This window comes from Pongo pygmaeus, chromosome 4, assembly GCF_028885625.2.
Source record: "Pongo pygmaeus isolate AG05252 chromosome 4, NHGRI_mPonPyg2-v2.0_pri, whole genome shotgun sequence".
NCBI classification, from domain to species: Eukaryota; Metazoa; Chordata; class Mammalia; order Primates; family Hominidae; genus Pongo; species Pongo pygmaeus.
Window position 1 is genome coordinate 184,858,359 of NC_072377.2, and position 22,388 is coordinate 184,880,746.

General features: G+C 50.2%; 1 protein-coding gene across 1 annotated transcript in view; it reads right to left on the reverse strand.

The window, feature by feature from the left end:
• Positions 1-22,388, reverse strand: part of RASGEF1C (RasGEF domain family member 1C) — a 107,421-nt gene that overhangs the window by 31,102 nt on the left and 53,931 nt on the right. Inside the window, exons 2-4 of the mRNA XM_054489157.2 lie at positions 4,928-5,110; positions 4,641-4,763; positions 3,430-3,567 (exon numbers count right to left, since the gene is read on the reverse strand). Coding sequence (XP_054345132.1) covers positions 3,430-3,567; positions 4,641-4,763; positions 4,928-5,104 — 438 coding nt within the window. The 5' untranslated portion in view covers positions 5,105-5,110. The remainder of the gene's footprint in view (positions 1-3,429; positions 3,568-4,640; positions 4,764-4,927; positions 5,111-22,388) is intronic.

Genomic DNA, 22,388 nt, shown 5'->3' on the forward strand with positions numbered 1-22,388 from the left:
TCCATCTACTCACCCATCCACCCACCCACCCATCCACCTTCCCCTCCATCTACTCACCCATCCACCCACCCACCCATCCACCTTCCCCTCCATCTACTCACGCATCCACCCACCCACCCATCCACCTTCCCCACCATCTGCTCACCCATCCACCCACCCACCCATCCACCTTCCCCTCCATCTACTCACCCATCCACCCACCCACCCACCCATCCACCTTCCCCTCCATCTACTCACGCATCCATCCACCCACCCACCCATCCACCTTCCCCTCCATCTACTCACCCATCCACCCACCCACCCATCCACCTTCCCCTCCATCTACTCACGCATCCACCCACCCACCCACCCATCCACCTTCCCCTCCATCTACTCACCCATCCACCCACCCACCCACCCACCTTCCCCTCCATCTACTCACCCATCCACCCACCTTCCCCTCCATCTACTCACCCATCCACCCACCCACCCATCCACCTTCCCCGCCATCTGCTCACCCATCCACCCACCCACCCATCCACCTTCCCCTCCATCTACTCACATATCCACCCACCCACCCACCCATCCACCTTCCCCTCCATCTACTCACCCATCCACCCACCCAGCCACCCACCTTCCCCTCCATCTACTCACCCATCCACCCACCCACCCATCCACCTTCCCCACCATCTGCTCACCCATCCACCTTCCCCTCCATCTACTCACACATCCACCCACCCACCCACCCATCCACCTTCCCCTCCATCTACTCACCCATCCACCCACCCACCCATCCACCTTCTCCTCCATCTACTCACCCATCCACCCACCCACCCATCCACCTTCCCCTCCATCTACTCACCCATCCTCCCACCCACCCATCCACCTTCCCCTCCATCTACTCACCCATCCTCCCACCCACCCATCCACCTTCCCCACCATCTGCTCACCCATCCACCCACCCACCCATCCACCTTCCCCTCCATCTACTCACACATCCACCCACCCACCCATCCACCTTCCCCACCATCTGCTCACCCATCCACCCACCCACCCATCCACCTTCCCCTCCATCTACTCACCCATCCACCCACCCACCCATCCACCTTCCCCACCATCTACTCACGCATCCACCCACCCACCCACCCATCCACCTTCCCCTCCATCTACTCACCCATCCACCCGCCCACCCATCCACCTTCCCCTCCATCTACTCACCCATCTACCCACCCACCCATCCACCTTCCCCACCATCTACTCACCCTTCCACCCACCCACCCACCCATCCACCTTCCCCTCCATCTACTCACCCATCCACCCACCCACCCATCCACCTTCCCCACCATCTACTCACCCATCCACCCACCCACCCATCCACCTTCCCCTCCATCTACTCACCCATCCACCCACCCACCCATCCACCTTCCCCACCATCTACTCACCCATCCACCCACCCACCCATCCACCTTCCCCTCCATCTACTCACCCATCCACCCACCCACACCCAACCACCTTCCCCTCCATGTACTCACCCATCCACCCACCCATCCATCCACCTTCCCCTCCATCTACTCACCCTTCCACCCACCCACCCACCCACCCATCCATCTTCCCCTCCATTTATTCAACCTCCCACCCACCGACCCATCCACCTTCCCCTCTATCTATTCAACTATTCAACCACCCATCCACTCACCCACCCACCACCCATCCACCTTCCGCTCCACCTATTCAACCATCCACCTGCCCACCCATCTACCTTTCTCTCCATCTATTCATCCATCCACCCACCCACCCATCTACTTTCCTCTCCATCTATTCACCCATCCACCCACCCACCCATCTACCTTCCTCTCCAACTGTTCAACCATCCACCCACCCACCCACCCACCCACTTTCCCCTCCATCTATTCAAACATCCACCCACCCACCTGTCCACCCTTCCTACGTTTCTCCCTCTCTTCTTTCCATTAATCTTTCCACATCCACTTACCCCATGCATCCACCTGCCTATCCAATTACCCAGTCACCTATTCTTTCCCACATTCATCTATAAAAGTAGCCAAATGTCTTCCCAGTCAGCCAGCACCCCATCCCCTGTTTCCACTGTTCCCATCCCCCACCCATCCAATCATCAACTGTTCCCTGGCCCTGTTTTGTACTGCATCCTAAGCCAAATGTTACAATCTCGAGATGGATTAGGGGATGCGGAGGAGGAAGAGGAGGGGATGAGGAGCAGAACAGAAGAGGGTAGAAGTACGGGGAGGAGGAAGAGGAAACCACTCTCTCATCTCACTGAGCCTCGGAACTTGCCTGCTCAGTTCTGAGTCATTTGCCTGCTGTGTGAAGTGACCCCGGGCAGTGCCTCCCTCAGAGCCTGTGTGATGTCTGCCGTGGGCATTTGGCTTCCTGTTGCCCTGCCTGTCTTGGCAGTTTTCCCTTGTCTCACACGCAGCTCTTCTGCCATGTCCAGACCTACTCTGCGGCATGTCACCAGCTACCAACTTGCCATGTTCCATTTCCTTCCAGGACGACCAACATGTGCCCCCTCCCACCTTTCCCCCTTCCAGGTAATGCTACACCAGTGCTGCCCACAGTGGCATTCCGGGATGCTGATCAACTTGCCCCTTCTAAACACACCAGGAGACGTCTAGCTCCATAATCCTCGGAGGTGAAGATTTTTGTCCTCCTTTTGCCCATAAGGGAAGTGAGGCTTGGAGACCCTTCAGTGTTCTCCTCAGAGTAACACAGCTGGGAGAGCAAAGCGGGTGTGGGCCACAGCAGCACTTGATGCCCAGCACACCTAAGGCCTCCCAAGCCACTGGGGTTCCTGAGGGCAAGGGCTGTGTTTACCTGGTGTGGTTTAACTGCAGGGGTGAGGTCTTGTCCCCTCCTCTGCCCCTACCCTGAAGGTTTGCAGCTTACCCGTGGAGGCAAAGAGGATCTCAGGAAGATCTGCTTGGACAGATGTGGCCATTTTCCTTGCTACTGTTTTTTTGTTCATCCTGTAGACACTCTTCTCTGGCCCTGATTTGCAGGTCCCTGCCTAGCAGCACTGACCACCAGCCCAGCCCTTCTTGCAGGGGAAGTGGGGGAGGGGCGGGGGGGGAGGTCTCCATGGCCAAGGCCCAGGACAGGGCTCTGCCAGCCCCGCCTAGTAGGTCAGAGGCCAACAGCCTGGCCACCTGGCCCCAAGAGCCCAGGAATGGGTCCTCCCTCACCCGCCACCTGATGCCATTGGTGAGAGCAGTCAGGGAGAGGTCACCAGACTCCGCGTTCCCTCCCAGCTCTGCAGTGCCTGATTCCTTGATGGGCCCGAAAGGGGCTGGATTTAGAGGGGCCGTGGTGTGCAGGTTGGGGAGATGAGGGCCCCGGGGTGCGGGCCGGGAACAGGCGCAGGCCCGGGACGGGAGGGGCCCAGGGTGACGCGACCCCCGCCCGGCTGCCCACCTCGTCACAGGGGGCGATGCGGCCCACCACGTCCTTAAGGTGCCCAATAGTCGACTCCTCCTGGAAGTCCCTTGGGAAGGTCTCGGTCCACTCCGCCAACAGCTGCAGCAGTTTGGGGCCGAACTTCCGGACCCGGGCCTGCGGGCAAGCGAGGGGCACCGCGCTGGTGAGGGGCGCCGGGCGGGCACGTGAGCCTCACTGCGCGTCCTTGCGGGTCTGGCCGCCGGGGCAGGCAGGGCCTCGTGCCCTCTCTGTGCCAGGGAGGGGGCGCGGGGGTGCGATCCTGCTCTGCGCCCACGGGGAGAGGACGGGGACGGACACATTTCTGGGCTGGGCCATGTCTTGCTCTGGCCTCTCTGCAGTTGACGGCTCCATCCTCCCTGGGGAGTCTTCGCGCTGCGGGGAGTGAGGAGTCCTCAGAGCAGCGGCCCCTGCCCCAGGGCTGGGTCTAGGTCTGTGCCGACCAATCAGAGCAGGGCATCCTCCGTCATGCACAGTGATTGGCTCACAGGTGGCCACATGACCTAGGATACGCCAATGAGGAGACTCACTGGACCAGCAGAGAAAAGGATTGAGGCTTCCACGTGACTGGAAAGGGTGGTGGGTGAGCCTGGTGCGGTGGAGGCGGCCGAGCACCGCACCAGCCAGCCCGAGGGAGGCCAGCCCAGGGAAACGGCAGCAGAGGGTGGGAGGGAGACAGGCCACGGTGCAATGCTGTGGTTTGAGGCCCGAGCCAGCGGTCCCTGAGACAGGGCAGGTACGTGAGCCAGCTAAGTCCTTCTGGTTCAGGCGGGTTGAAGTTGGGTTTCTCCCACTAGCTGTAGAGCTCTACCGACGCGTGTGTAATAGAGGCAGCCCGCAGGACCTGGCCAGGGCTGGGAAGGTGGAGCGGATGTGCTGGGGGAGGGAAGCCCACCAGAGGCAGCAGGCCCTCCCGGCCACAGATGGGTCCTACTGACCGGGCTCCGGATACTCAGGTCTGGGCTTAATGGGCTCATGGGTTCCCGTAGGGCACTGGAAAACTACATGGAGGTTAAAGGTCCTGTTCTGCTCCTTCTGGCTCTGGGCCTCAGACAAGGTGGAAACACCCGGTAGCCACCTTGTCAGGAAAACGGGGACAATCATTGCCTCCCCGAGAGGCTGATGCCTTGAGGGCAGGGCAAGGCAGTGCTGGTACACTCTGAGACCCCCTGGCCTGCCCTCCACCTCACCTTGTCCAGCACCGGCTTGTCTAGCTGCTGCTGCTCAATGCACAGGTGGCAGACCCGGGCCAGGAGCTCCCGGGGCTCGATGAAGAGGCGAGAGCTCAGCAGGAAGGTGAAGATGTAGGCTTTCTGGGGGACACACGAGAAAGAGGGCACAGGCTCAGGAGGGCACCAGGAGGGGCATGCTTCCCAGCTGGCCCTGTACCCTGGCCCAAGGCCACTCCCAACCCTATTGCCTCCCGTGCCTGGTGGAGGAGAGCCCACTCTCCTGGCTGCTGGGTGGGTCCACCCACCTCGGGGTAGTAGTCGGCTGTGGGCACCAGGTGCTGGATCAGTGCTTCCAGGGAGGCTGAGGATGGAGCTCCATCCAGGAGGGGCTGCCCGGCCTGTTCGCCATCTGTGGGCTCGGTGGGGGGTGGGCTGAGGCTGCCTGGGGTGACCATGTCGGAGGCACTCAGCGTCTGTGGCATGCCTGCCTGCAATGGCAAGGAGCAGTGAGGACCTGAGTGGGGGCACACCTGAGTTGGGTGCACCTGAGTGGGGGTGCACCTGAGTTGGGTGCACCTGAGTGGGGGTGCACCTGAGTTGGGTGCACCTGAGTGGGAGCTGCTGGTCCCAGGGCTCCTGGCTGGGCAGGCTCTCCCCACAGCCACTTCGTGCCAGCTTGAGTCCAGTGGTCATTTCCTGGGAGTGCTGTCAGGGTCCCCTTCCTCACAGCACAGCCTTCATTCCTTCTTCTCACAGCCTCTCAACTCTCCTGCAAGACCCATCTCTTCTCTACTCTACTTCTCTTGCCCCACTCAGGGGCAGGCCTCTTCTAGATTCTTCCCCTCCGACCCCTCCACAAAGGTTGTTTTTCACAAGCCTGGATAATCAGCCTAATCCCCCTGCTTCTGGCCACAAAGAAGCAGGTTTGGTTCATGGATTGGCCCCATCCAAATTAGGGGGGCTCAGCTGCAATCCCAGAACTTTTGTGGCACTTGGAGGCTTTCTTTCCCCCTGGAGTCCTTGAGCTGGTGGAATGTATGCCCGACACTACTGGGGCTATTGTGGCAGGAAAGTGGGCACATTCCTGAGCACAGTGTCGGGGACCTCGAATCCTGCTGTGCCTGAAGCTGCTCCGTGGACTTCTCCATCACATGTGCCTGTTTAAGTTGGGGTTCTCTCAGGTACAGTAAAAACTGCTGTTCTCCTTAACCTGGCATTCCAGGCTCTTTGTGATTTGCACTAGCTGACCTGTCCATCCTCACCGCCTATCACACCCCATTGCTCTTGGCGCCAGCCACGTACTCTCCTCCAAATGCCTTCTCCAACTCTGAATCACTGCACAGGCCGTTCCCTCCTGCAGGAAGGCTCTCCCACCATCTTCACTCCCCTATCCCTCCAGGTGTGGCTGAAATGCCTCGTCCCCGGTGAAGCCTTCCCTGCTTCCCACCAAGGCTGCACCTGACCTCTGGTGGGCATCGGCAGACTCTGCTTGTCAGCCTTGTTGGGTGCCTGGGTGCTGCTGTCAGTACCTGGCACAGGGAAAGGCCAGCTGCAGCCGTTACAGTGTCTTCTCTACCCAAACCTCCAGGCAGAGGCCAGAGCACATCCTCTGTGACTCTGCTCTGAGTGACGGGCCTGGCAGCAGCAGGTGTCCATACACACGTGCAGGGAGCCCATGCTTACTCTCAGAAACTCTTCCACTTACCCCTCTAGGCCAGTCTTCCTTGAAAGCCCAGGAGCCCTCACAGTGACGCGTCTTGGCTAAACCTGTGACTGTTTAACCAGCCCCTACATTCTTGATTGTGGAGTCCTGCCAGCTCACTGCAGGGTCTTCTGTGGACTCCAAGGCTCCCCTGCTCGTGCCGTCCTTGCTGCCCCGATGGCAAACCCTGACCCTGGCCTGTTTCTCCTTTCCAGCACTCTGAGTGACCCTGCCCTGGGAGTAGAGACAGAGGGACGTGGTGGGTCAGAGCTGACACTGGGGATCAGAGGGAGCCCCTCAGAGGGCTGTCCCATGGCCATGTGGGTGTGGGAGGTGCTGGGACTGGGTTACAGCATGGGAAGGGCTCAGGCATTGGTGTGGACAGCAGCCCAGACAGTCCTGGCCATGGTGACAGCCAGCTTATTTTCGCCTCCCTGACAATGCTGTAAGTGTTCAATTTTCAGCCAATGAAACTGTAAAATTTCACAAAATCACCTCCTGTCTGTCCCAGGGGGAGGCGGCTGAGCAGGTGGGCATGCAGGAAGCTGCACATGCTCAGTGGGAGGGGGCTAGCGGCGGGAGGGGCCAGCTGCAGGGTGCACGCTGCTCTGCCTCCTGCCCAGGGCCCGGCAGCTCAGCCTGATTCCACAAGACAGAAAACCTGTGAGCCTGAGAGGTCCGCTGTCTCCTGCTGGACACCTGGCACCTGTTCACCCTGCAGCGTTGGGCCTGCCCCAGATCCCAGCCCCATTTTCTTGACGAGCCAGTGGCAAGGATGGAGGTGGCTCTGGAAGCCTCTGCAGGATGGTGGGAGGTGCCACGCAGGGGCCTTTCTGAAGGAGGCCAGGAGGCTGCCACTTTAAAGAGACAGCCAGGAGGCTCCCAGGCGACCTGGGGCCTGGCCTGGAACCAGGTGCTGGGCACATGGGAGGTGGGAGCAGTGTTCAGATCCAGCTCTGCTCTGGAGCGACTAGCTCACACTGGAGCCAGGGGTGCTGGTGGCTGATGAACTATTGTGACCCACACGGATGCCCAGAGAGGGGCTGGGCTGCCAGTAGCCCTCCGACCTCCAATCACCCATCGTGTCACCAGCTGGGTCCAGGTCTGGGTCTCAATGAATGGCCTTATCCTTGTGCTGCAGCTTTCAGTTTTTTCCTGCGGTTGCAAAGGGTCATCCATTCATGTGTGTATGCATGGGGCGACTCCTGGCTCCGTTCCAGGCAATGGGGACAAAGCCCGACCTCAGGGAGCTGGTAGGGGAGGCAGAGCTGTGCAGAGACTGCCCCACTGGAGGTGTGCTGTGAGGGAAAAAGGGGGTGACCACTCTCTATGCTCATTGCGGTGGATGTCCTGGCCCCTAAGAGAAGGTGAAGTCAGAGCTGCTGCCACCAGGGGGCTCCCCCACCACTCCCACCCGTCCCTGTAGGCGTGCTGGTGCAGACAGGCCAGGTGCCCACCTCTGGCCTCTGCATGAAGACAGCTGGGGACACAGAGGACACGGCTGCTCCTCCATCCGCCAGGGACAGCCAGCTCCTCCTCCCTCCAGCAGGAGCTCCAGCCTGCCTGGAATGGGCTGGGTGAGGGTGGCTGCACTGAGGGCTGAGGGCAGGAAGCAGTCTGCAGAGAGACATGCCAGACAGACTGACCAGCATATGCAGAGGCTTGGCGGAGCTGGGGGCAACGTGGTGTCATCATGGGAGTATACACTTAGGTGTCAGGAGCCAGGCAGTGGCTCCTGGAAGGGTAGTGGGGAGTGACTGAGTTGGGGTCAGGGAATGTGCAGAGTGATCAGAGCATCACGTTCCTTGTGTGCAAAAACAGCCACGTAACGAGGGTCCCTTGCTCCACCCGTAAGTGACTGCTTTTATTAGTTTCTTGTCTTTCTGTAGCTTCTTTACACAAAGACAAGGAAATGTAAATACATAACCCCTTTCCTGTCTGTATTACACAAAAAGGCAGCATACTGTCCACACTCCCCCGCACTGGGCTTTCTTCACTAACAATGCATTTTGAGGACCTTTCCATGGCAGGGCAGGGCTGCCTCATTCAGTTTTATAAAAATCGCCTCACAATATTCCATTGTTTGGATGTCCACAAATAATTTTTAAAAAGCAACGAGGAAGCAGCCCAAGCGTCCATCAGTGACGAATGGATGGAGAAAACGCCTCTCCACACAGTGGGACAGGAGTCAGCCTCAGAGAGGAAGGAGGTTCTGAGCCTGCGGCAACACGGATGACTTTGAGGACATCATGCTAAGTGAAATGAGCCTGATACAGAAGCACAAACACTGAGTGACTCCACTTGTGGAGGCACCTAGAGTCCTCACATTCACAGAGGCGGACAGTGGGACGGCAAGTGCCAGGGGCTGGGGGTGGGACACCAGAACAGAGTCTCACTTTGTGAAGAAAAGATTTCTGGAGAGGGGTGGAGGTGACGGTTCCACCACGATATGAAGGTACTTAATGCCACTGAACTGTACACTTTAAAAGGGTTAAAATGATACATTTTATGTTATGTGTATTTTATCACACTTTTTGTTTGTTTGTTTTAAACGGAGTCTCGCCAGGCTGGAGTGTAGTGGCGCGATCTTTGCTCACTGCAATCTCCACCTCCCAGATTCTTGTGCCTCAGCCTCCCGAGTAGCTGGGATTACAGGTGCCCGCCACCACGCCCAGCTAATTTTTGTATTTTTAGTAGAGACGGGGTTTCACCATGTTAGCCAGGATGGTCTCGATCTCCTGACCTTGTATCACACTTTTTAAAAGAGGCAGTGATGATGGGACAATTGTTTATTGTTACAATATCTCTCGGAAGTCTTGAAATCACCGTTAAGTCTCCCATCTGTGTTTTGTGCACATGTCCTGCATGATGCACGTGACAAAGGGGCTGGGAGTCTTGGGGGCTGCAGAGATGGGCTCTCAGCATGAGGGGCTCAGCACGGATGGGGAACGTTCTGCCCGTACCCTGTGGAGAGACCTTTCCATTTCTCCCTCTGTCTGCCTCTTTGGGACGTGGGGCTAGGTGTGCGTGAACTAGATATATGAACGGTGTGGCTGCTCCCGTGGGGTTCCGCTTCCTACCCATGAAATGAATGAGACTTAATTAAATGCCCAGTGCTGGCAGGCCTGCAAGGGCAGCCCCTTACACACCACTGCGGGGAGGGGTGGCACGCGTTGTCATGGTCCCTTTAATTGTACCAAGATTTGGCTCAATGTACCAAGAGCCTTATATGGTTTCTATAGCGTCCTTTCATTCTAATCAAAGCCTTAGAAATGTATCCTGAGAAAATAAAGGGGACAAGCTGTGGAAAGAAAGGCCCTTGCTTCAGCATTAAATCCCAGCAGTGAACACTCTCGAGCAGCGCAGATGGCAAACAAAGGGAGCATGGATGGGGAGGTGCAGAGACCCACGGGCAGAGTGGCTGTGGCCGCTGCAGTGGTGGTTCTGAACACACGGTCATAACACAGAAAACGGTGTGGCACAAGGAGGGGAAAAGAGCGGGAGAGAAAGCTGCGGATGGTGGAAATGACATTCATGCAGATGAAGACTGCAGTGGGGCCCTGAGAAATGAGTCGCTGCTGTGCCCTCCCCGCACCCCATTGTTTTAGAGTCATTCGTCCAAGCTGAAGTCCACTCATCAGATGATGGTTCTGGGAACACCTGAACTGACTCCAGGCCTGGAATGGTGAGGCTGGGGGCACGTGCCCCCGCTGTGGCAAGGGTACTGATGGGACACTGAGAGGAAATGCCTGGCTCTGGCACACAGCCCCAAGTGGCTGAGGCATGAGCTTCTGCCTCGGTCTCCCTCTCCATGGCTCCTGTCCCACTGCCTGGCCCCCAACCCCTCAGGCATCTCTCCTGTGTGTGTCTCCAGGCCCTGCACCTGGAGGTCCTGGGGCTCCTGCAGCAGTTCAAGAGACAGCAGGCGAGGATTGTGTGGGGTCAGGTCTGCAGACAGACAGGCTGACATGGGACAGGACCCCACGTGCCACCCTGCAGAGGGGCACTCTGATGCCTGCCGTGCCCAGCTGGGCATCCTTCCTTCTGGCGGCCTCGCTGACAGGCTCAGGGCCCACCCTGCTCCAGGCCGCTGGCGCTGGCAGTTTCTGGGACAGCATGGCACCAGCCCAACCCCTCTATGGGAGATGGGAAATGTGTGCAGGGACAGGGGCACGATGTGGTGCCTTAATAAGGAAGGCCAGCCCTGGAGATGGATGTGCACTCCCCTGCTATTCCAGTGGGTGCTGGAAAGAGGTAACGGTCACCTGCCCCCAGCCAGGTGAAAACGTGCCCAAGGGCCCTGCTGTTCCTTTTCAGCGTGGGGCTGGCAGAAGGTGAGCCGGCTGTGCCAGTGAAAACTCACAAGCTCTGCTGTGCTCTGGGAGCTGGCGTGCTCAGACCTTCTCAGTGTAAAAGCCATCCAGGACATCCAGGACTCCTGACTTATGTTTCATATTATCATTGTAAGGGTGGCAATTAATTCTATTTTTTAAAAAAGCCACTATGGGGGCCACACAGTGAGTTAAAGCACAGTTAGAAATGACATCTGTAGTGCCAAGGTGGTCAGTTTACAAACCCTGTTCCTGCTGGGGTCCCCACATCCCTCAGCATGGGTGGCTGGCATTAAACATCTGCAAAATGGAAATCCGTTAAACTTGCAGAAGAAAAGCAGGTGGCTGGTCAGAGCACGTCCTGGGGGCTGGAGCAATGTTCTCCCTGGGCCAGGTGCGGCAGAAGGGACAGAGGTAAAGAAGGCTCCTGAAGGCCCCTGTGAGGACCACACGCGTGTCTCAGGAAGACACCTGTGAGCTCTGAGAAGAGGGAGCGGCCCCCCTCTTCGGGTTATGGAGACTGGTGCACAAAGTACCTCGCACAGTGCCTGCTGTGGAGAAAGGACCTCCAAGGCCAGCACTCCCCACGGGGAGCTCGCCACCTGCTAGGGCCAGACCACAACACAGGCAGCAACTGCTGCTAACCAAGGCTCTGTGTGTGCCAAAAAGACTTGCCAACTGCACCGCCATGGCTCCCCATGGCTTCTGTGCTGGCTGCAGCTGGGGCAACCCTCTACCTGCCCATCCAGCCCTGCAGCTGAAACCACGTCCCAACAGCTGCTGGAAATGGTCCCACTGCTTTAGCCTCAAAGGCTGTGGTGGGCCCACGGCCCCAAATCAGAGCCCTTTCTGCCCTTGCTTTAATATGTGCAGAATTTTACACATTTACACATTCTCAAGAGTTTGAGACCAGCCTGGGCAACATAGTGAGACCCTCATCTCTAGAAAAAGTTTTTAAAAATTAGGTTGACGTAATGTCACACACCTGTAGTCCGAGCTACTTGGGAGGCTGAGATGGGAGGATTGCTTGAGCCCAGGAATTCAAGGCTGCAGTGAGCTATGACTGCACCACTGCACTCCAGCCTGGGTGACAGAGCAAGACCTTGTCTCTACCAAAAAAAAAAAAAAAAAAAAAAAAAAAAAGTTAAAAAAATATACTTAACATAAATTTACCGTGTAAAGTTCAGTGGCATTAAGTACATTCACACTGTTGCACAAGCACTGCCACCATCCATCCACAGAAGTTTTTCATCATCAATTGAAACCCTGTACCCATTAAACACTAACTCCCCAATTTCTCCTCCTCTCCTCCCCCAGCCCCTGTAACCACAGTTCTACATTCTATGTATTTTTACCATTCTGGGTACCTTATATAAGTGGAATCATAAAACATTTGTCCTTCAGTGACTGGCGTATTTCATTCATCTTTGTCAAGGTGCACCACTGTTGTAGCATGCATCAGAATTTCCTTTTTAAGGCTGAATACTGTTCCATTGCATGCGCATACCACATTTTGTTCATCTATTCATCTGTCAGTGGGCAGTGGGGGTTGTTTCCCCCTTTACCATACTGTTTTCCACAGCAGCTGCACCATTTTATTTATTTTTATTTTAATTTTTGTTTTGAGACAGGGTCTCACTCTGTCGCCCAGGCTGGAGTGCAGCGGTGCAATCTCAGCTCACTGCAACCTCTGCCTCCCGGGTTCAAGTGATTCTCCTGCCTCAGCCTCTCGAGAAGCTGGGATTACAGGCATGTGCCACCACCACGCCCGGCTAATTTTTGTTTTAGTAGAGATGGGGTTTCACCATGTTGGCCAGGCTGGTCTTAAACTCCTGACCTTAGGTGATCTGCCCGCCTCAGCCTCCCAAAGTGCTGGAATTACAGGCATGAGCCACCGTGCCCGGCCCACTGCACCATTTAAAATTACCACCAGCAATGTAAAGAGTTCCAATTTCTCCACATCCTTGACAACGCTTGTTGTTTTCTGCTTTTTTGATAATGGCCATCCTAATGGGTGGGAAGTGGTATCTCATTGTGGTTTGGATTTGCATTTCCCTAAATATCAGTGATCTTGAGCATCTTTTCATTTGCCATTTGTATATATTCTTTAGAAAAATGCCTGTTCAAGACTTTTCCCCACTTTTTTCAAGCAAAGAAAATTTAATTCATAGAATTGGTTCCATGACAGGATGTAATTACCCCATCCCTGAGATTTAAAGAACAAAAGAGAAGCCGTGGCATTTCAAGACCCAGATCAGAGGAGAAGCCCCACAGAACTGGAGCTCACGCTTCAAACGTGGCTGCTGCTGGGACCTCTGCAGGGGCATGAGGCAGCTAGCCCCACAAATCCTCTTTTACCCATTTTTGAATTGAGTTGTTTGGGATTTGTTTGTTTTTGAGTTTTAGGAGTTTGTTAGATATTCTGGATATCAATCCCTCATTAGCTATGTGATTTGTAAATATCTTCTCCTATTCGGTAGGTTATCTTTTTACTTTGTTGATAGTGTCCTTTGAGGCACAAATGTTTTCCATTTTGATGAAGTCCAACTTGTCTATTTTTGCCTGTTGTTGCCTGTGTCTTTGGTGTCATATCCAAAAAGTCACTGCCCAATCCAATATCATGAAGCTTTCCCCCAATGTGTTTTTGAGATGGAGTCTGGCTCTGTCACCCAGGCTGGAGTGCAGTGGCACAATCTCGACTGACTGCAACCTCTGCCTCCCAGGTTCAAGTGATTCTCCTGTCTCAGCCTCCTGAATAGCTGGGACTACAGGTGCATGCCACCACACCTGGCTCATTTTGTATTTTGTATTTTTGTATTTTTAACACAGTTTCACCATGTTGCACAGGCTGGTCTCCAACTCCTGAGCTCAAGTGATCCGTTCAAAGTGTTGGGATTACAGGCATGAGCCACTGCGCTTGGCTAGCTATGTGTTTTTCATATGTGACTTTCATTATGTTGAGGTAGTTTCCTTCTATTCCAGTTTTTGGAGTATTTTTTTTTTATCATGAAAGGGCATTGAATTTTGTTTAATGCTTTTTCTTCATCAACTGAAATGATCATGTTTTTTTTGCTTCATCATGTTAATCTATTGTATTACGTTGATTGATTTTTGTATGTTGAACCATCTTTGCATTCCAGGAATAAACCTCCCTTGGTTGTGGTGTATAATTTTCTTTAATATGCTGCCGAACTTGGTTTGCTAATATTTTGTTGAGGATTTTTGCATCATAAGGGATATTGGTCTGTAGTTTACTTCTTGTAGTGCTTCTGTCTGGCTTTGGTATCAAGGTGATGCTGACCTCATAAAATGAGTTAGGAAGTGTTTCTGCCTCTTTAATTTTTAGGAAAAGTTTGAGAAGGATTGGTGATGGTTCTTTTTTAAATGTTTGGTAGAATTCACCAGTGAAACCACCGGGTCCAGGACTTTTTTGTTGTTGGAAGGCTTTTAATTACTAATTAAACTGCATTATTAGTTATAGATCTATTTAGGGTTTCTAATTTTTTTTTCATGATTTCAGTTTCTAGGAATTTCATCTAGAAATTCCAATTTGTTCAAATTTCCAATTTGTGGGCATATAATTTTTTATAGTACTCTTATAATCCCTTTAATTTCTGTAGAATTGGTAATAGTATCCCTACTCTCATTTCTGATTTTAATAACTTGAGTCATCTCTTTTTTTTCAGTCAGTCTAGCTAAAGGTTTGTCAATTTTGTTAATCTTTTTGAAGAACCAACTTTAGGCTTTTTAAATTTTTTCTATTGTTTTTCTGTTCTCTATTTTATTTATCTCTGCTCTGATCTTTATAATTTCCCTCCTTCTGCTAGCTTTGGGTTTAGTTTGTTCCTCTTTTTCTAGCTCTTTACATTGTACAATTAGGTTGTTATTTTGAGATCTTTCTTCTTTTTTAATGTGTTTACTGCTATAAATTTTCCATTAAGGACTGTTTTTGCTGTATCCCATGTTTTAGTATGTTGTGTTTTCATTTTCATTCATCTCTAAGTATTTTTGAATTTCCCTTGGGACTTGTTCTTCAATGCATAGGTTGTTTAAGAATGTGTTGTTTACTTTCCACAAATTTGTGAATTTTCCAATTTTCCTTCTATTATTGATTTCTAATTTCATCCTGTCATAGTTGGAGAGGATACTTTGTATGATATCTCTCTTTTAAAATTTATTGAAACTTAACCTGTGTCCCAACATATGGTTTATCCTGGAGAATATCCCATGTGCACTTTAGAAGATTGTGTGTGTTGCTGTTGAGTAGAGTTCTGAATATGTCTGTTAGACCTAGTTGGCTTATTGTGTTAAGTCCTTTATTTCCTTACTTATTTTCTGTCTGGGCATTCTATCCATTATTGAGAGTGAGGTAGCAGCTGCTGAAATAGCTCAGTTGGGAAAGCATTAGACTGGAGAGTGAGGTATTGCAGTCTCCAACTATTACTATAGAGCTGTCCATTTCTCCTTTCAATTCTGCCCATTTTTGCTTCATGTATTTTAATGACCTGTTATTGGGACATAAATGTTTATAATTATTAAATCTTCTTGCTGTATTAAATTTTCATTGATATGGGATACCGTTCTTGTCTCTGGTAATCTTTTAAAATTTAAAGTATTTTTTCTGTTATTAGTATGGCTGCTCCCACTCTCTTTTGGTTACTGTTTATGTGGAGTATCTTTTTCAGTCCCTTCATGTTTAACCTATTTATGACTTTGGATCTAAAATGAATCTCTTGTGGACAATATATAGTTGGATCTTTTTAAAAAAATCCATTCTGCCAATCTTTGTCTTTTGACTAGACAGTGTAATCTATTTCCTTTTTAAATAATAGCTGTTAAGACAGGACTTACTCCTGCCATTTTGCTGTTTTTTTTTTTCTATTGCCTTATATCTTTTTGTTCCTTATTTCCTGCAGTACTGTGTTCTTTTTTTGTAGTGAAACATTAATTCCTTTCTTGTTTCCTTTTGTGTATATCCTATAGCTACTTTCTTTGTGGCTACCACGGGGATTACATTTAACATCCTAAAGTTATAACACTCTAATTTGAATTTAGACCAGTTTAACTTCAATAGCATTCAAAAACTCTGCTCCCATACAGTTCTGTCCCCACCCTGTTAGTTATTGATGTCACAAAATTACATTTTTATTATGTTCAAAAGCACAGACTAATACTTATTTTCTTAATGTATTAGTCTCTTAAATCATGTAAAAAAAGGTAGAGTTACAGATCAGTTATCATAATACCAGATTTTATAATTGCCCATGGATAAATCTTTACCAGATATTTTTGTTAACACAGCTTTGAATTACTCTTTAGTGTCTTTCATTTCAACCTGAAGCACTTCATTTAGCATTTCTTCTAGGTAGGCCTTGCGGTAGTGACTTTCTTTGATTCTTGTTTATCTAGGAATGTCTTAACTTTCTACTCGTTTTTGAAGGACAGTTTTGCCATACATAGGATTCTTGGTTGACAGGATTTTTTACTTTCAGCATTTTGAATGCATCAACTGATGGCCTTCTGGCCTCTAAGGTTTCTTTTCTTCTTTTTCTTTCTTTTTTTTTTTTTTGAGACAGAGTCGCGCTCTGTCACCAGGCTGGAGTGCAATGGCACAATCTCGGCTCACTGCAACCTCTGCCTCCCGGGTTCAAGCGATTCTCCTGCCTCAGCCTCCCAAGTAGTTGGGACTACAGGTACATGCTACCAAGCCCAGCTAATTTTTGTATTTTTTGTAGAGATGGAGTTTCACCATGTTGGCCAGGATGGTCTCAATCTCCTGACCTCATGATCTGCCCACCTCAGCCTCCCAAAGTGCTGGGATTACAGGTTACAGGTGTGAGCCACTGTACCCCCAAGGCCTCTAAGGTTTCTGATGGGAAATTTCTTGATAATCTTATTGAGGATCACTTTTTTTTTTTTTTTTGAGACAGATTCTAGCTCTGTCATCAGGCTGGAGTGCGGTGGCATGATCTCGGCTCACTGCAACCTCCAACTCCCTGGTTCAAGCGATTCTCCTGCCTCGGCCTCCCAAGTAGCTGGGACTACAGGCATGCACCACCACGCCCAGCTAATTTTTGTATTTTTAGTAGAGACGGGGTTTCACCATGTTGGCTAGGATGGTCTCCATCTCTTGACCTCTCGATCCACCCGCCTCGGCCTCCCAAAGTGCTGGGATTACAGGCATGAGCCACTGTGCCCAGCCAAGGACCCCTTTTATGTGATGACTCACTTCTTTCTTGCTGCTCTCAATATTCTCTATTTGTTGTTATATTTTCCAATTTGATTATAATGTGTCTCACTGTGGGTCTCTTTGAGTTTATCCTACTTGGTTCACTGAGTTTCCTGGATGTTTACATTCATGTTTTTCATCAAATTTGGGAAGTTTTCAGCCATTAATTATTCAGATAATCTCTCTATACCTTTCTCTCCCTTCTTTTTCTGGGACTTTCACAAAGTGTATGTTGGTCTGCTTTATGGTATTGCTTAGGTCCTGTAGGTTCTGTTCACTTTTTCAATCTTTTTTATTTTCCTGTTCCTCAGACTCAATAATTTCAATTGCCCTATCTTCAAGTTTGCTGATTCTTTCTTTGGCCTGCTCAGATCTGCTTTTGAATACCTCTAGTGAATTTTTCATTTCAGTTATTGTACTTTCTAGCTCCAAAATTTATTTTTGGTTCCTTTGTATGTTTTTCTATCTCTTTATTGATAGTTCCATTTTGTTGATCCATCTTTTTCTTGACTGCTACTTCTTTACTTCTTTGAACATCTTTAGGACACTTGTTTCAAAGCCTTTGTCTAATAAGTCCGTCATGTAGTCTTTCTCAGGGACAGTGTTTGTTGATTTACTTATTTTTCCTTCAAATGGACCATGTTTTCCTGTTTCTTTATATGCCTTGTGGTATTTATTTTGTAGAAAACTGGACATTTGACTCTTACAATGTGGCAACTCTTGAAATCAGATTCTCCTCCTTCCCCAGGGGTTTAAAAAAAAATGTTGGCCTGGTGCTGTGGCTCACGCCTGTAATCCCAGCACTTTGGGAGGCTGAGGTAGGCGGATCACCTGAGGTCAGGAGTTTGAGACCAGCCTCAACATGGAGAAACCCTGTCTTTGGGATGCCCTCTCTCACCACTCCTATTCAACATAGTGTTGGAAGTTCTGGCCAGGGCAATCAGGCGGGAGAAGGAAATAAAGGGTATTCAATTAGGAAAAAAGGAAGTCAAATTGTCCCTGTTTGCAGATGACATGATTGTATATCTAGAAAACCCCATCCTCTCAGCCCAAAATCTCCTTAAGCTGATAGGCAACTTCAGCAAAGTCTCAGGATACAAAATCAATGTGCAAAAATCACAAGTATTCTTATACACCAATGACAGACAACAGAGAGCCAAATCATGAGTGAACTCCCATTCACAATTGCTTCAAAGAGGATAAAATACCTAGGAATCCAACTTACAAGGGATGTGAAGGACCTCTTCGAGGAGAACTACAAACCACTGCTCAAGGAAATAAAAGAGGATGCAAACAAATGGAAGAACATTCCATGCTCATGGGTAGGAAGAATCAATATCGTGAAGATGGCCATACTGCCCAAGGTAATTTATAGATTCAATGCCATCCCCATCAAGCTATCAATGACTTTCTTCACAGAATTGGAAAAAACTACTCTAAAGTTCATATGGAACCAAAAAAGAGCCCTCATTGCCAAGTCAATCCTAAGCCAAAAGAACAAAGCTGGAGGCATCACACTACCTGACTTCAAACTACACTACAAGGCTACAGTAACCAAAACAGCACAGTACTGGTACCAAAACAGAGATATAGACCAATGGAACAGAACAGAGCCCTCAGAAATAATGCCACATATCTACAACTATCTGATCTTTGACAAACCTGACAAAAACAAGCAATGGGGAAAGGATTCCCTATTTAATAAATGGTGCTGGGAAAACTGGCAAGCCATATGTAGAAAGCTGAAACTGGATCCCTTCCTTACACCTTATACAAAAATTAATTCAAGATGGATTAAAGACTTAAATGTTAGACCTAAAACCATAAAAATCCTAGAAGAAAACCTAGGCAATACCATTCAGGACATAGGCATGGGCAAGGACTTCATGTCTAAAACACCAAAAGCAATGGCAATATAAGCCAAAATTGACAAATGGGATCTAATTAAACTAAAGAGCTTCTGCACAGCAAAAGAAACTACCATCAGAGTGAACAGGCAACCTACAGAATGGGAGAAAATTTTTGCAATCTACTCATCAGACAAAGGGCTAATATCCAGAATCTACAATGAACTCAAACAAATTTACAAGAAAAAAAACAAACAACCCCATCAAAAAGTGGGCGAAGGATATGAACAGACACTTCTCAAAAGAAGCCATTTATGCAGCCAACAGACACATGAAAAAATGCTCATCATCACTGGCCATCAGACAAATGCAAATCAAAACCACAATGAGATACCATCTCACACCAGTTAGAATGGCGATCATTAAAAAGTCAGAAAACAACAGGTGCTGGAGAGGATGTGGAGAAATAGGAACACTTTTACACTGTTGGTGGGACTGTAAACTAGTTCAACCATTGTGGAAGTCAGTGTGGCGATTTCTCAGGGGTCTAGAACTAGAAATACCATTTGACCCAGCCATCCCATTACTGGGTATATACCTGGAGGATTATAAATCATGCTGCTATAAAGACACACGCACATGTATGTTTATTGTGGCACTATTCACAATAGCAAAGACTTGGAACCAACCCAAATGTCCAACAATGATAGACTGGATTAAGAAAATGTGGCACATATACACAATGGAATACTATGCAGCCATAAAAAATGAACAGTTCATATCCTTTGTAGGGACATGGAAGAAGCTGGAAACCATCATTCTCAGCAAACTATCACAAGGACAAAAAACCAAACACCACATGTTCTCACTCATAGGTGGGAATTGAACAATGAGAACACATGGACACAGGAAGGGGAACATCACACACTGGGGCCTGTTGTGGGGTGGGGGGAGGGGGCAGGGATAGCATTAGGAGATATACCTAATGTTAAATGAAGAGTTAATGGGTGCAGCACACCAACATGGCACATGTATACATATGTAACAAACCTGCACATTGTGCACATGTACCCTAAAACTTAAAGTATAATTTAAAAAAAAAAAAAAAGAAAACCTGTCTCTACTAAAAATACAAAAAATTAGCTGGGCGTGGTGGCGGCGCCTGTAATCCCAGCTACTCAGGAGGCCGAGGCAAGAGAATTGCTTGAACCCGGGAGGCGGAAGTTGCAGTGGGCCGAGATTGCGCCACTGCACTCCAGCCTGGGCAACAAGAGCAAAACCCCATCTCAAAAAAAAAAAAAAAAGTTATAAGTTGCCTCTGTACTGGGATCAGCATAAGGTATAAATGGTAAGTCTTCTTGGGTCTTTTCTGAGGCTGTACCTGTCCCAGGGAAATTGCAGTACCTTTATAAACTTCCCCATATGTTACTGCTTTTGAATGTTCTAGTCCTTAAATGCCTGGCTCCCAAATGGGGAAAATGGGAACAATTAAAGGGGAGGTAGTGGGGAATTTAAAGGTTCTGGCTCTTTAAATCCCATGGAAGCCTTTTCACCAAGTGGAGATTATAGCAATGGGGGCCCACCTCTGTGTCTGCACATCCGTGATCAGAGGCAGCAGAACACAGATCCCTGATATTGATACTTGGAGTGCAAGGTCTTTACGGCCCACCCTGGCTCCCACAGGCTGTGCGTAAGCTGTTCCACAAACACATGCGCAGCCTGCCATGGGATTTAGGGGTGGGGGATAGGTAGCTGCTACCATGTGAAGAGCTTGAATTGACCAGAATTCACCATGATTTGCTATCCAAGCCCTCCTCTGGAGCTGCAAGCTTTCGAATAGACTCCAGAACTTCAAAATAGTTGTATCAGACAGATTCTGCCAGTTCACTTGTCATCTACATGGAGAGATGGAATCCTGATGCCTGCTACTCCACCATCTTCCCCGACTTCTCTGCATTACATCTTTAACTGGCTATTGCTATTGTGTTTTGTATATGGCTTTGTATAGCACCTTATTTGTTCTAATAGCCTTGGAGTTTGCAGAAGTCAATCATGTCTACAATTAATGGTAATTTCATCTTTTTCCTTCTGGTGGTTAAACTTTTCTCCCTTTTCTTGTCATAATGCATTGGACAGAACTTGCTAGCAGAAACAATACTAGTAAGAATAAGTATCTTATATTGCTCTATCTCTCCATCAGGGTGAGGTGTGCTCTGGAAACAGAGCTGAAACCCCTCTAGGATGATGTTCCCAGTCCCCCTACTCCAAACCCAAACGTTGGTTTGTTGGGAGGGGCTGGGGCCACGTGGCCCCTGGTCAGCATGTGTCCTGGAAGCCCCAGGAAGTTTATTACTTATTCCTTCTCCTGCCATGAGAAAGAACTGACCAGCCCCGGGCCTTCTCAGAGTCCATGATTCTGTTCAGTTATACTTCTCTCTGTGAAGGGCGCCCAGAAGCTCTCAGAAGGGGCCTGAATTCTAAGTTTTCTTACAGGGCCCAGGACAAGTCCGCCCCCTGGGCAGGTGTCTGGAGCCTCAGCTGGCGCCGGGCACTGTTGCAAGGGCCAAATGGGCCTCTTTGCTTGGGACTACCTCTGCTGGCTTCTTCAGGAACAGGGACAGTCCCTGTCCCCTTAAGGGATAGGGAGCTGAACTCAGCACTGTTTCCAAGGCTCCTGGGTGAAGCACCTGCTCCACCTTATCCGGACAGGTTCTGAACTCCAGGGACTTAAGTTAAAGAAGAAATAGGCTCTATCATTCTTCAGTGTCTTTTGTTCTCATATGTCAGTGTCACTTAATCCTTAAAATGACCATAGGGAAATGACTACCCACTTTACAGATGAATGAACCCGGACCCTCAAGGGTAAAGTGGGGTGGACAAGGTTACCAGCTGCTGACTGGTGGACTGGGCTGGACTCTTTTTTTTTTTTTGAGATGGAGTCTCGCTCTGTCACCCAGGCTGGAGTGCAGTGGCGCAATCTCAGCTCACTGCAAGCTCCGCCTCCCGGGTTCACGCCATTCTCCTGCCTCAGCCTCCCGAGTAGCTGGGACTACAGGTGCCCGCCACCACGCCTGCCTATTTTTTTTTGTATTTTTAGTAGAGACAGGGTTTCACCGTGTTAGCCAGGATGGTCTCGATCTCCTGACCTTGTGATCTGCCCGCCTCAGCCTCCCAAAGGGCTGGGATTACAGGCGTGAGCCACCGCGCCTGGCCCACCCTGAACTCTTGACTGCAGGCCCAGCTCCTGGCCCTGGACCTTTGACGGAGAATTGGAACAGCCTGAGTGGAAGACAGACTTGGCCCGAAGGTTCAGCAGGAAAGCCGGGTGCTGGCGCTGGGAGCTAAGGGACAACCTGAGTACTGGAAGCCACCGTGTGGCTCCTGGAAGCCTCCAGGAGGCAGGGAGCTTCTGGGCAGCCCTGATGGACTGAGCTGAAGGAGAGGCCTCAGATCACAGCCCAGCCCTTCCCCACCTTGCACAGAAACCTCAAGGGAGGAAAGCCCCCAACCCTGAGTATGGGTCTGGAGCTCATGTCTGGCGGCCCCGAGCAGTGGTAGCATCACGTCTAGGCTCTGAAAGCCTCTGTGGTCCTCCTTTTCTCTCTCCTTGGAAGAGCCTGGAGCTTGGACATACATTTCATTTCCATTTGGGTCTCA